The sequence below is a fragment of the Schistocerca nitens genome, chromosome 6, assembly GCF_023898315.1.
Source record: "Schistocerca nitens isolate TAMUIC-IGC-003100 chromosome 6, iqSchNite1.1, whole genome shotgun sequence".
In the NCBI taxonomy this organism is placed as follows: Eukaryota; Metazoa; Arthropoda; class Insecta; order Orthoptera; family Acrididae; genus Schistocerca; species Schistocerca nitens.
Genome location: NC_064619.1, coordinates 679,164,659 through 679,179,922, shown reverse-complemented (window position 1 = coordinate 679,179,922; position 15,264 = coordinate 679,164,659). Strand labels below are relative to the sequence as shown.

The 15,264-nt window shown below is 44.5% G+C and overlaps 1 protein-coding gene across 1 annotated transcript in view; it reads right to left on the bottom strand.

Annotated features, from left to right (window-relative positions):
• The window catches only part of LOC126262415 (UDP-glycosyltransferase UGT5-like), a 159,855-nt gene that overhangs the window by 59,170 nt on the left and 85,421 nt on the right, over positions 1–15,264 (bottom strand). Inside the window, exons 3-4 of the mRNA XM_049959043.1 lie at positions 10,672–10,926; positions 4,879–5,199 (exon numbers count right to left, since the gene is read on the bottom strand). Of these exons, the coding sequence (XP_049815000.1) occupies positions 4,879–5,199; positions 10,672–10,926 (576 nt within the window). The remainder of the gene's footprint in view (positions 1–4,878; positions 5,200–10,671; positions 10,927–15,264) is intronic.

Below are 15,264 nucleotides of genomic sequence, written 5' to 3'. Positions count from 1 at the left end.
AACACACCTGAAGTCACTGATAAATGGTTCAAGGAAGTAAGGAAGGTCCTCAAAAGTATCGGACTGTATCAGGAAGATGTTTCTAATCGATCAAACTACGGGTAACTGATCAACAGCTTTAAGGGCCTCCGCGATGAGCAAAAACAGAATAGTCGGTGGACGAGGGAGAGAATTCAGGCGACTAGAGAGAAGATGCAGCGCTTCCTAGTTACAAACCATTATTCCAGAGGTGACTCATAGATTTTAGACGTGATCTCCAATGGCCCTAGATGAAAAAGAGGTACTTACGCATTGTAAATTGCCTAATATAGTTGTTATTTATGAAATCCTTTCCATTACGACCTGAACTGCAAACATCGCCGCACAGCTACTCATGCCAACAGATTTTTCTCACGAGCTCGGCCGGTCCCAATCCCACTGCTCTCGGCTACGTGAGCATCTCTGTGCTCACCTATCTGTGGGAATATCCAGAACAGTCAGCGCTCCATAACTGCAGCTCTGTACCCCAGCAAGAGGTGTCTATAATGGGTGTTGAAATCCAGTTGTAACACATCTTTCCCCTTCCAAAAGCCCTTCAGATGGTGCACAGTAAGATGATTTCTAGTATAAAAGACTTGAATTTTGGGGACTGATCCGTTTATTAGCAACAGTAGGACTGCGATGCATCTACCCTTGTAATTTTTATTGATAGCTTACGGAACTGTGTGAAGAAAAGGTATAGTCACACAGTTCCACATCATGTACCATGAAACAACTGCTTCAGAGGAAAGTAAGTTTCTTATCAAGTTTTACATGGAGGACGCTAGTTGGAGTGATTCCAACATTAAACCGAGAGCGTTCGTAGCCAGTATAAAAGTCATCGAAGGTCCACACAATAGAGCTGGAATAGATGCGATGCAAGCAGACAGCGTCAGTTGCCACCCGTATGTTTCAGTACCGTTGACACAACCAGTTGCACCCTACATTGCTGATTCAGGTGAATAATGCTCCCCTGTGCTATATTACGATTAAACTATGTATCTTGCATTTACTTGAAGTGAAATTAATAAAAATCCTTCACATGCCAATGCACTGTCATGAGAACGGTCACACCGGATCTAAAAGATGGCCCCCAAATATTATCTTCGAAGGTGGCCACTAAGACAGAAACATCACGATGGCTGCATGTAACTAACGTCAAATTCGCGTGTAATGAACAAGACGCTTGGATATGCAGATGACTAGCATTTTAGCCGAACTGCACAAAGGAGGTAACGCCATGTATGTTATGCGCATAAGGACAGATTATGCATTATACTGGGGTAACAAAAGTCGTGTGATACCTCCTGGTATGTGACGGACCTCCGTTTTCGCGTCGTACTGCAGCAATTCGACGAGCCGTGGACTTAACAAGTCTTTGGAAGTCTCCTGCAGAAATATCGAGCCATTCTGCCTTTACAGCCGTCCATAATTGAAAAGTACTGCCGGTACAGCATTTTGTGGACGTACTAAACCCTCGATTATGTCCCATAAATGTTCGATGAAATTCATGACAGCCGATGTGAGTGGCCAAATCATACGCTCGAACTGTCCAGAGTGTTCTTAAAACCGATCGCGAGCAACTGTGGCCTGTGGCAGGCGTATTGACATCCTTAAAATTCGCATTGTTGTTTGGGAATATTACTTCCATGAATGGTTGAAAATGATCTTCAAGTGGTCGAACATCCAGAGAACCCATTCCATACCATTTAAACATTGCTCACACCATTATGGAGCCACCATGAGCTTGCACAGTGCGTTATTGACAACTTGGGCCATGGCTTCGTGGGACCTGCGCCACACTCGAACCTCACTATCAGCTCTTACCAACTGAAATCGGGCTCATCTGACCAGATCACTGTTTTTCAGGCATCTAGGGTCCAACCGATATGGTCACGAGCCCAGGAGAGCCCTGCAGGCGATGTCGTGGTGTTGGCAAAGGCACTTCCGTCGATCCTGCTGCCATAGCCCATTAACGCTATACGAGGTGTGGCTAGAAAAAAACCGGACTAGTACTGGTGAAACAATAAAACGAATGCAATAAGGCTAAAAGTCGCGTGGGCTGTCACGTGACTCTCGCTCCGCCTACTGCTCGAGTTTCATCTGCCTCCTGCACTCAGTCTGCCCGTGGCGTCTGTTTTAAGTAGTTGACGTTTTGTCTGTGCGTCGGAAAATCTTGAGTGTACAGAAAGAACAGCGTGTTAACATCAAATTTTGTTTCAAACTAGGAAAATCTGCAAGTGAAACGTTTGTAATGTTACAACAAGTGTACGGCGATGATTGTTTATCGCGAACACAAGTGTTTGAGTGGTTTAAACGATTTAAAGATGGCCGCGAAGACACCAGTGATGACACTCGCACTGGCAGACCATTGTCAGCAAAAACTGATGCAAACATTGAAAAAATCGGTAAACTTGTTCGACAATATCGCCGTATAACAATCAGAGCAGTATCTGAGTTAAGGGGAGTTGACAAGGAAAGTGTTAGGCAGATTCTTCATGAAAGTTTCAACATGAACAAAGTGTGTTCAAAAATGGTTCCAAAGTGTCTCACAATTGAACAGAAGGAACGCCGAAGAATGATTTGTTCTGACATCCTGGAAAACATCGAAAGTGATCCCACCTTCTTACAAAATGTTATTACTTGCGATGAATCGTGGTTTTTTACTTACGATCCCGAAACTAAACGCCAATCGATGCATTGGAAAACTCCTGGTTCTCCACGACAAAAAAAAAGCACGAATGTCAAAATCGAAATTCAAGGCAATGATGATTGTGTTTTTTTTGACATCAAAGGGATTGTGCACATTGATTGGGTACCAGAGGGACAAACAGTGAATCAGCATTACTACATTAGCGTCCTGGCTACCCTACGTGAGCGAGTACGGATAAAACGGAACGATTTGTGGAGAAAAAAGTCATGGATCCTTCACCAAGACAATGCCCCAGCTCACAGTGCGTTGTCAGTGAAGACGTTTTTGGCAAAACACAACATTCCCATCTTAGATCATCCACCCTACTCACCTGATTTGGCCCCCTGTGACTTTTTTCTTTTCCCTAAAGTCAGCTTTGAAAGGAACTAGATTTGAGACTGTTGAAGCAGTAAAAGAAAAAGCGACGGAAGTAATGTATGGACTTACCGAAAATGATCTGCAGCATTGCTATGAACAGTGGAAAATTCGTATGGAGCGGTGTAGAGACCGAGGAGGAGAGTACATTGAAGGAGGTAACATGAAATTGTAAATAATTGTAAATAAATGTTTTTTCCAGCATCAGTCCGGTTTTTTTTCTAGCCGCACCTCGTATTTCGCGGCAATGTCTTAACGGACACGTTCGTCTTAAGTTTCACATAGATTCCTGCGGTTGTTCCACGGAGTGTTGGTTGTCTGTTAGCGCTCACAGCTCTAGGCAAACGCCACTGCTCTAGGTCGTTAAGTGAAGTCCTTCGGCCACTGCGTTATGTGCGGTGAGGGGCAATGCCTGAAATATGGCATTCTCAGCACGCTCTTGACACTGTGGATCACGGAATATTGAATTCCCTACGGTTTCCGAAATGGTATGTCTCATGGGTCTATCTCCAAGTATCATTCCTGTCGTGTGGCGGTAATCGCGTCGGACGCCATTTCACATGAACCACATGACAGATCTACCAGTGCACTGCCCTTTTATGCCTTGTGTAGGCGATACTGCCCTCGTCTGTATATGTGCCTACAGGTATCCATGACTTTTGTCGCCCTAGTGTACGTTAATCATTCGGAAATCGCATTTACATGTTGGTTGTTTGTAAGTAGATTGTGTTGTGCGGCTTATAAGAAGGAGAAAAACCTAACACCAAAACCCGCAATTTGACAGCAGCAGAATCATGGCCCACCGACATTATGATTCAACGTTCCTCGATGTTGCTGCTCGCGTTATTCGGAATCTCACACTCTAGCGCTTAAAAGGACAGATATTCTTCATTCAGTCATGCAAGATCATACAAGCACGTCACATGCCTTGACTGCGGAAATGGATTTGTTTTCATCAGTAGCAGCAACAACATACAGACAGTGCGATGGTGTCTGGAACACCACTGACTGTCAGTCCGGTGAACAGCGCTGTAGCTTCCCCTGACGAGGCAGCAGAGGGAGGCGAATCGACAGCAGTGCGCCAACGGCAGGACTGGGTACAGTAATGGCACCGCGTCAGTTTTTGAGGCTTGTTTTGCTTCTGCATACAGTATTAAGACGGACGGATTAGTTTATGACGGCTCCAAGGAGAACAACCACCGCCACACTGTAATCGTCGTCGTCGTATGGGCCCAGCTGCTGGCACGATGGTATGCAGTGCCACTGAATACGTAACACGACGACTTCTGGTCCCTACAGCCGGTAGTTCAGACAACAGCCGTTACAATTCAGTGGTACCAAGGTCTGTGGCTGTGCCCTGCCTTCTACGCCTCCAGGACATCATATTTCAACAAGATAACGCAACACCGCATGCTACCGGTGCAGTCTTGGCCTACCTCGATACACAGGGTGTTCTACTGTTGCCTTAACAAGCATGTTGTCTGGATCTCTTAACCACCGAAAACATCTGGTCTCGAGATACCGGGAGAGGAGCACACAACCATTCACCAACCACTGGTGTAGAGGTGAAACAGCAAGTGCTGATTTACCCGTGTCTGTCACACAAGTTCACTACGACTAGATTCCCAGCTGCGTTAGACCTGTTGCTGCAGCTCTGGTATTGAATACCCGCAAATCACATACAAATGTAGTAGTGTGTTATTCCTACGATTCTGTGCACGCACGATAAGTAAAATTTCCTTTATTGCTAGCCTTGCTGATGTTACATTTTCAGTTGGCAATAGTGTACTCACGTCTGGCAATGGTTTGGGCTCTTCCAAGTGCAGTCCGCCCACCTCGACGAAGGCGGGCACTGTGGGGAGAGGCTGGTCCATGCTCCAGTGGCTGTTCACCAGCACCAGACTCGTGTTGCGGAACACGTGTTCTAGTGGAGGTGTTTCCTCACCGAACACTTCCCGCACTTTGCTGTCGACGCGTGCGTCCGTCGCCCACCAGTCCAGGATGCGGAACGCCTGGTGCATTACTGTGCCGTAGACTCTGTCCCAGAATCTGAACGGTGCTTTTAGAGAGAGATCGTATTGTTCTGTGTAGGCAGGATGCTCAGGATTACCAACCTGCAAAAGAGAAACGGAAATGTACTGGGTGGTTACAAAATACGAGTGGTGTTCAGTAAGTAATGCAACACTTTTTTCTGAGCCAGTTTCAGTTAAAAAAAATGCAGTATTTCTTGTGGGACGTCGTGGAATATTCCTGCTTCAGACCCTATAGTTTCATGAAGTTCCAATGGGTGGCGACGCTATACGTTGTTGTGTGTGTGTGTGTGTTAGGGCTTATGGGCGCTCAACGTCGAGGTCATCAGCGCCCTGATACACATTACAAGGAACGAATGTGGACAGATCTAATAAAACTGAAGCACACACGCAAAGAAAGCAGGAAAAGGAGGAAAATGCTACATAAGAAAGTAGAACGTAAGGAAAGGGAAAACGTAGCAGCAAGAATGCCGCAAGAAATTGTCATTGGCCGGCCACATATATAAAACATGGGCGAGCTTGTCACACAGTGAGCAAATTAAGACCCTCTCCCTAAAATCCTTGTAAAAACATTTGACATGGCACAGAACTTTAAAACTTTAACCTCATTCGTCGAACTATACGTTGTGTTCAGTAAGTAATGTAACACTTTTTTTTCTCAACCAGTTTCAGTTGAAAAAATGCAGTATTTGTTGTGGGACGTCGTGGAATATTCCTGCTTCAGACCCTATAGTTTCATGAAGTTCCAATGGGTGGCGACGATATATGTGGGCTTCAAAATGGCGTCTGTAACGGAGGTACATTCCAAGCCGAGATATGTAACTGAGTTTCTTGCGGCGGAAAACCACAGCGTAGCAAATGTTCACATGAGCTTGCAGAATGTCTACGGAGACCTCTGAGTGAACAAAAGGACGGTGAGTCGTCTCTTATCATCGCAACAAGGTCGCGCAAACCTGTCCGATCTCGTGCGTACCGTTCAGCCGCACGCAGATGTGACTCCTGCAGTGTCGGAGCGTGCGCACGCCTTCATTCGATGTGGACGACGGAACGCAGTCAAACAACTGGCTGCTCAAATGGGCGTCTCTGTTGGTTGTGTTGCCACAAACTTCCTCCAATTGGAATGAACGCCCGCTGGGTTTCTCGCGGCCTAATAGAAGACCATAAAGAGCAACGAGGGATCATCTGTGCGGAATTTATTGCGCGTTTCGAGGATGATAGTGACAATTTTCTGTCGAGTATCATCATAGGTGACGAAACATGCGTTCATCACTTCCAACCGGAAGAAAACGGTAATCCGTGGAGTGGCGCCGCACCATCGCTCCTCCGAAGGAAAAGTTCAAAAACCACCCTGAGCCGGTGAAGTTATGACGACAGTCTTCTGGAAGTTTGAAGTGCTTATTGTGTATGATGTCCTTCATGGTGCAATTATCAACTCTGAAGTCAATTGTATTACCCTCGGAAAATTGAGGAAACTACTTCAGCCTGTTCGTCGCCACAGAACTGCGAACGAACTTCTCCTTCTCCATGACAACACATGGCCTCAGACAAGTCTGCGCACCCGCCAGGAGCAAACAGAACTTCATTGGACTGTTCTCCCTTACACACCTTAAAGCCCGCATCTCGCACTTTCGACCTCCATCAGTTTACCCAATGAAGCATTACATGAATGATGGGGAGCATATTGATACAGCAAGACGTTGGGTTCGACGTCGACCAGTAGAGTTGTACAATGCAGGCACACAGTAAGGTGTCGCATTGAATGGAGATTATATTGAAAAATAAGCTCTTGTAGCTAAAAGAGTGGGGAATAATATGATGTATTGGAATCCTGAATAAAACCTATCTGCTTTCAGAAAAAAGTGTTGCATTACTTATTGAACGCCCCTTGCATTAAGGGGAAGAATTATAAATGATGACGGTAACTTCAGGTTAAATATTTTTCTTCAGACGTATCTAGAGCCGAATCAGGCTAACTCTACAAGATGCCAGTTTTGTAGTTGAAAGATGGAAAGATAAATTTTAGAATAAATTTCTCTCGTGTCACGTCTGTGGTCACAAACTTGTAGGTCCTCAGACTACCGGTTTCGGTAAGCAATGACCATCTTCAGATCTGTTTTATAAAAACATGTCCTAATATACTGGAGCCATACTGGCATCGTCACACATATATAAATAATAGTACGGTTGGTCCTGGCGGAGGTTCGAGGCCTCCCTCGGGCATGGGTGTGTGTGTTTGTCCTTAGGATAATTTAGGTTAAGTAGTGTGTAAGCTTAGGGACTGATGACCTTAGCAGTTAAGTCCCATAAGATTTCACACACATTTGAACATTTGCACATAAATAATAGTATACACAAGAGTATTCTTGTCAACAGCACTACTGTTCGAAACAAACTGCCGTACAGTCATTATGTGGCAGTTTGTTTTGAACGTTAATGCTACTTGAGGCGTGGCGCCTTACATCGCCCCTGTCTAGAGAATGAGTCATGCGTGCACAGTGACAGATAGTCTGCAGCGGGTTCAGTCTAGTACATAGTTCTAATTTTCATCTGTTAGAGGACAGTAGTGCACAGAGACATTCAAGAAACAGGTCAAGAGATTGTTTTTGTGAATTGTTCTGTTTATTTCTTGAAGGTTTTTTTGTTTATTTATGTTTGTACAGTTTTGTATATGCTTTTAGCAGTGTGAATGATGCGTGAATGTGGTCTAAAGTAAATATGTAGATCATTGTTCTCCTGATGAACGCTGTACGGTCTAGTGTGAGAAAGCTTTAAGACAGTGTGAACGCAGACGACGGGGAATTTTGTATCATAATATGCTAAATAAGTTTATGGTAAAAGGAAAGCTAATTCGAGTGCAAATGAAAATAGTTAATAACGCAAAATATAAACAAAATATCAGGATGTTAAATATTTATTTCGGTAAAAAGTACATTCGAAAGTGTGTTATTTGTTGATTGGTAAGTCATGAAAATCCCGGTCTAACGCGGGAGAATAATGTTTTTCTATTGGCCTCAAAGAAAACTGACCAATCAGAATGAAGTATTCTTGACGCGTCTTTTCTCTTGGAGATATAGCATGCTTACAGTAGTCTAGAGTCGGGGCCCAGCCCCGACCTCCGAAGGAAGTTATAATTTGCCGGTTTCAGTTGTACTACATATTTCAAAAGTGTTTTAAAGTGAAGGAATATTTATTCCGGTGAGTTTTTCAGAAGGTACGGATTTTTTAATTAATTCTGTGTATAAGAAAAGAGTGATTCCGCGTGACATATTCATCAGATCGGTGACTAAAAACTTGAGTACATTAGACATCGATAAACTTAATAGTATGGCGAGCATTTTAATTTAAAAACAATCCGTGCTTAGTAGCTGTTCAGATTTCGGAAAAATAGTTACCATAAACTTGCTAAGGCGAATGAATGGGTTTTTGCATGACTGTGTTAATATTAGCACGGGCTTGGTAGCGAACGTGTACATTATCAAGGTTCACAATATATCGACGTTTTGCCAGTATTTCCACCTTTCATTCGAACTTAAGACCATTTCCAGATTCTTGGAACAGTTACGTTGTATGGAGCCTGCTGCGAGTTGTAGTACGGTTAATCTCTGCTCGGCTTTCCTACTGGTGATCAGCTGTAACGAGTTCACAGGTAGGTGCAGGTAATGGACGAAAGAAACTGCGCCGCCGCATACTGACAAGATGACTCTTGTGCAAACTACTATTTATACATGTGTGTGACTATGATGACGCTGATTTTGACGATGCCACTATGGCTCCAGTATATTAGGACGTGTTTTTATAAAGCAGATCTGAAGATGGTCATTGCTGACCGAAACCGGTTGTCTGAGGACCTACAAGTTTGTGACCATACATGTGAAATAAAAGAAATTTATTCTACATTTTCGGGTCATTGTTCCATTCGCGACCATGTCACACCCCGTGCTGATAAATTTTAGTTGTTCATTTGGCACACATATATCGAAATATATCTTTTTCTTTGCTTGCTTTACGAAGTTGATGCCAAGCTATAAACACTGACGAAAACTTTTAATAGGCCTCGAAAGTAAAACAACTGAGGATGTTTTTTATTTTATTTTTATGGACATAATGGTAAGGTTGCACTGTACAGACTCGCGTTATTATTTTGTCTATGTTGAATTATGTTATGACAGTTCCATGAGAAGGTTCTCCACATATCATTGTAGGGATAGACTGGTGAGCAAAACATTACGGCCACCTGTTTAATAGCTTGTTTGTCAGTCTTTGAAACGAAATACATCACTGATTCTGCAGGGATCCGACAGTTTGTTGGTAGGTTTGTGGAGGTATGTAGGATTAGATGTTTATGTACAGGTCATGTAATTCGCGTAAATAACGGGCTGCTGATTTGCGTACTCGGTGATGGTGCCCGATAGCGACGCAGATTGATGCCTTACAATTTACATCAGGCGAATTTGATCACCGAGACATCAACGTGAGTTCACTATATTGCTCTTCAAATCACTGTTCTGGCTCCTGGGACGGTCAATTATACTGCTCAAAGATGACATCAGCGTCGGGGGAGACATCAAGCATGAAGAGATGCAGATGGTTCGCAGCTCACAGCGTGTTTTGGTTTACTACCAAAGGCTCCATGCAAGCGCAGGAGAATGTCTCCCACAGCATAATACTGCTCCCACCAGCCTGCGTCCGCGGCGCACTGTACGTTTCCAGCCGCCGTTCACATCGGTGACGGCGTTCGTAGAGAGGACCAGTGACCATTGTAGCAAAAATGTGATTCACCCGAAGAAACGACACGTTTCCAATGGTGTGCCGGCGAATCACGATGGTTCCATTCCCGCTGCTGTCGTAACTGACGGTGTGCTTGGGTCAACATGTGGTGGTGTGCTGTGGAGCTCCATGTTCAACAGTGTACGATGAATGGTGCCCTTCGATACGCTTGTGTGTGCACAATTGTGCTATTTCTGCAGAGATCCATCCTTCTTTACAGGGCAGACAAGTCTCGGAACCGCAAGTTCTGTGACGAGTCCTGGACGTCCAACCGTTTAGCGGCTAGTGGTTGTCTCACTGTCCTTCTACCTCTTTCCCAGATGCTCAGGACAGTAGCATGTGAACATTCCACCAGTTTCGCCGTTTTCGGGAGGTTCGTTCACAGGCTGTGCGTAATAATAATCTGCCCTTTGTCAAAGTCGCTTACCTAAATGGATTTCCCCATTTGAAGCCCATATCTTCGCTAGGGTGATTCCCCGTCCGTGTCTACTCCGCTCGAACACTTTGGCTACCTCGTCTCGTGCCCGCAGTACCACCAGGCGGTATGGAACGTCGCGATGGGCGATGGTCATAATGTTCTGGCTAACCAGTGTAGTCATGTGTTTATGCGTATGATGTACGGGTTGCTTGAGGATGAGTGGTGATAGCGATTAAAAGTTTATTTCATCAGCGTCTCTCGGTTGTTCATGAATTCGACTTTCTTCATAAAAAATCAAAATTACAGATAAAATGCTTAAGAGACTTTGAGAGATAGGTAATGCAATGAAGCATAAGGGAAGATCTACGCACCCTGTCGTGGACGGTCGGCAACGCGTTGCTGGAGGTGATCCCCACGAGGGGGGCGCCGAACTTGTGAGCGAACGCCGCCAGGCAGTCGACGTGGAAGAACTCGGAGATGACGACGTCGTAGTGGCCGCCCGACGTGGCCAGCTGCCGCACTTCGGGCATATCCAGCGTCTCCAGACACATGCCCTTGGTGAACGACTTTAGTAGCACCAGGCCCTTCAAGGGCGGCTGCAGCGCCTTCACGAAGTCCATCGTCATCTGAAATTCATTTTTATGTTACCTTACTCCCTAGTTTACTGTTTATCAGGTCCCATGAAGAACTCCTACAGGGTGGGGCAAATGAAAGTGGCCCGAAGAACAGATATCCATGGAACAAGGAAATAAAACAGAGTAAAGTACTAACCTTACTATAGCAGATGTTGAACACTATTCATCTATTGGCACTTTTGGGTTCTGGTGAGCAAGTGGCTGAAGGCGGATCCAAGCTGGGCTGCTGGAATTGCTCCAGTCTCATCCGAAATGTTCTGCTGCAGTTCTTGAAGACTATGAGGGTTGTTGCGGTACGTCTTACACCTGAGGGCCCCCTCACACAATCGCACACTGACAGTTCAGGTGACCTGGGTGGCCAGGTAGGGCCGTGATCAGACTGTCATCTACTAACAACTCTGTCAGGTATGAAGACTGGGTAAATGTGTCCCAAGGTTCGGCCAGTTGTATGGGCAGTTACTCCATCCTTTTGGAAGCTACTGTAGGACTTTTACTCCACCGCTAATGCTGACACAAATGGTTTCAAATGTCGGCAAAGTAGCGCACCGGTCACCGTCTGACGAAAGAAGATGGGACCAAAAATGAGGCGTGCTGATACTGCACATCAAACCCCAACTTTCTGATGATGGAATGGTGGAAGTCATACAGATTCTCCACTGCCTGTGAGTCTGTGAATTGACAACCATTCAGGTAAAACCAGGCTTCTTCAGACGTAAGGAACATATCCGTGTCCAAGCCATTGATTGTTACCTCAGACCGAGCAAGATGGCGCAGTGGCTAGCACACTGGAGTCGCATTCGGGAGGACGACGGTTCAATCCCGCGTCTGGCCATCCTGATTTAGGTTTTCCGTGATTTCCCTAAATCGCTCTAGGCAAATGCTGCGATGGTTACTTTGAAAGGGCACGGCTAACTTCCTTCCCCGTAATTCCCTAATCCGATGAGACTGATGACCTCGCTGTCTGGTCTTCTCCCCGAATCAACCCAATCCAAACCTTGTTACCTCAGTCAACAGCCAATCACAAAATTGGAGGCGCTGAGGAGCATCTGGCGGTTATATTGCATGAACACTACACACTCAGTAGGGATGTATATGCAGGTCCAGATGGAGTATTCGTCCGCATGATCGACGTGATATGCCGGTCTCTCGCGACAGGTGTGACGTTGATTTCGTAGGGCTGTAAAGCATTTTCTGGTGAGCTGCACCCACATTTCCTGGTTTGCGGCCAAGTTTTGGAATGTTTTTAGACTTGTTCAAAACAGATCCTGTCTGACATCATTTTGGGACTAAACGTTGCATGGAACTCTTTTCTGGCACTTTAGAACCATGAAACTCCTCATCAATCAACTGACCTCACCATTTCCACGTCTTTATTGTCACGTAACTTTTAACAGCGAAAACGCACTGCTCCACTGTGAATACCATCGTACTTTATGCACTGCTCCACTCATACTGACACAGCTCGCACTACGCTCTCAACCGGTGTGAATCACGTTGCGTGCGCACATGTGGTGTGCGTGTCACGCGGTGTGGCTGTATGCTTACATTCACGTCCAGGCCACTTTTATTTCCCCCACCCTGTACTTTAGATTACAAACTAGATGATCATTCAAAAAGAAAGAACAAATTTCAATTGTTTATTACGGACAAACTATGAAAGACAGAAACACACTGTGCGTGTCACTCGATAGTGGAAGACTCAAAGACACTATACCACACACACAAAATGAGCACCAAGCGTTGCTCGAGAATTATCGAAACGGTAGTCGATTTCATTCCAACATGAATTAACATGTTCCTGTTTATTGGGTCGACAGCCTCGACAATTCGATTTCTCAGCCCTTGAAGAGTAGTTGCCACAGGTGGGACAAAAATCGCTAGGTGTGAGATTTGGCGATCTGGGAGACCAAAAGCAATGAACAATATATCTCTGTACACCTGTTCCAACTCAACGTTTGGGCATGGTGTTCTTAAGATAACGCTGCACTTCAAGGTGAAAGTCAGGCGGGGTGCCGTCATGCTTAAATATGAAATCATTGGAATCTTGGTGAAATTGAGGAAAATCAGTTTTTTAGCATGTTCAGGTATGACACTCCTGTCACTCCGTAAAAAAGAAAAGTACATAAGCTCTTCTGAACAGAAACGGCACAAAACACATTCAGTTTCGCTGAGTCTCTTTCATGATCGACGACGACGTCAGGATTTTGTGACCTCCAAATTATTATATTATGGTGGTGTAGTTTACCCGACAGATGAAACATTGATTCGTCCGAAGAGCGGAGACGTTTGGAAAGAAACGTCCTCTGCCATATCCTGGAGAACTGAAATGCAAAACGAGTACCTTCCATTATGGTCGTCGGCACGCACCTGCTGCAGTAAGTGCAATTCGGCTTCATGTGGAAACGACGTTTCAGAACTCGTCTGGCCTGCCCGTCTTGTGGACTTCCGAGGGCTCCGTGTGATCGCGTCTCGGAAACGCTCGACATTGTCATGAGACCTGCGTGGCCGACCAGCGCTTTCCCATTTTCATATGCGACCAACTTCAAAGAATTTTGTATGCCAGTAATAAATCTGCTTGTGCAGAGGCGCGGCATTGCTGAATCGACGGTGTAATGCACAATGGATAGACATCACACAAATACCAACACACAAAATGATTTCTGGTGTAGTCGACATGTTGCTACAATCAGCGCAGCTTCGTCGAAACTTAGAACCTTGCTCTATCCAGTAACGTGAGCAATGTGGCTCTATGTTTTATAGTTTGTCTCTAATAAACAATTGACATCTATTACTTCTTTTTGAATCACTCAGTACACAGAGGATGTTTGTCTTAACTTGGGACAACTAAATATCTCGAAAACGACGCATCGTACGAAAAAAAGGTTATGGGCGAAAAGTTAAGGGGACATCTGTGTATGTGCTACAACTGGTCACCTCCTAACCATCTCTCCTGCGTGGGTGGGGTTAACATTGTATTTTCAAATGGGAACCCCCCATTTACATTGCATATTCATACTACACCAAAAAAAGTACGGTTTACTCAAACCATTCTTTCCCAGTAGTAGTAGATGGCACTGTAATCGAAATCAAGCACCCCGATGGTGACAGGCAAGGGGTCTCACCGAAATCGAGCATGCCTATGGGAAGAAAGACTATCACATCCATGTCACTGTTTTGGATCGCGCTAAACGTAGTTTCTAACCAACTATTGAAACTGCTAACCATATTGTACTGTACAATCAAATTTGCAACACTAAAGTAAATTTCGAACATAAATGTCAACCGTTAGAGCACAACGTTACATTTGCGTCATAAGTGACATGTAGCATCAAAAACATCGGGTCTTAATTGCAAAAACAGCTACACTTGATGTAACTGCGCCATACACCACGAAGTGAAAACAATGATTTGAGTAGACGGTAGGTATTGTTTGCTGTAGAATATGAATAGACAAAAGAAGGGGGTTTCCGATATGCTCCAGTCACGCTGGAGGAGAGGTTAGGAGACGGCCAGTTCTCTCCTTTACTAACAACTTTTCACCGACAACATTTTTTCCGTACAACACATCGGTTTCGAGAAATTTAGCTGCCTCAAGTTAACAGACACCCTGTATAAGAACCTTTTAGAAATGTAAAAGCTCCTAAATTTCGAGGTATGTAATCAGTTAGAGACAAGTGAAAACTTGAAAACCACTACTGCTAATAATAACAACAACAACAATAATAATGATATAATAATAATAGTAACCAGAAGGTGACAGTGAAGGAGCATGAGAAATAGAATGAGCATGAGGAGAAGGAGAAGGAGAAAGAGAAGAAGGTTATGTAGGGGAAGAGGAAAGGGTAAGGGAATGAGAAGAAGGAAGAGAAGAAAGGGAGGAAACGAGGAGAAAAGTGAAGCAAAGAAGGAGAAAAGAAGAGAGGGAGAGAAGCACAGAAGAGGATAAAGATAACCTGTAAAAATAAACCCTAGTTCAGTACCTCAAAGCGACGTTGATTATTCGAGGACAAGAATATTGAATATACCAAGACTTGGTGATAAGGTTAAAATACAAAAAAAGGGCTAAATCATCTTTCCATACACTAAAACATATTTGGGCCACAGAAATGAATTGCTGAATAAAGTACTACACATGTAAAGTACTTTTAAACGAATGCGTGACGTCTGTTCTTTTGGACAGACACCAGGCGGAATACGCAGCTGCTATAAATTACATGTAAACTGAAGGTGGAGGGGATACATGTAATGTATCTAAGCTACGGACTCCGCGTGGTGTCTGTTCTTTTGGACGCGTGCAAAAGAACACACACCACACATTCATACAAATAA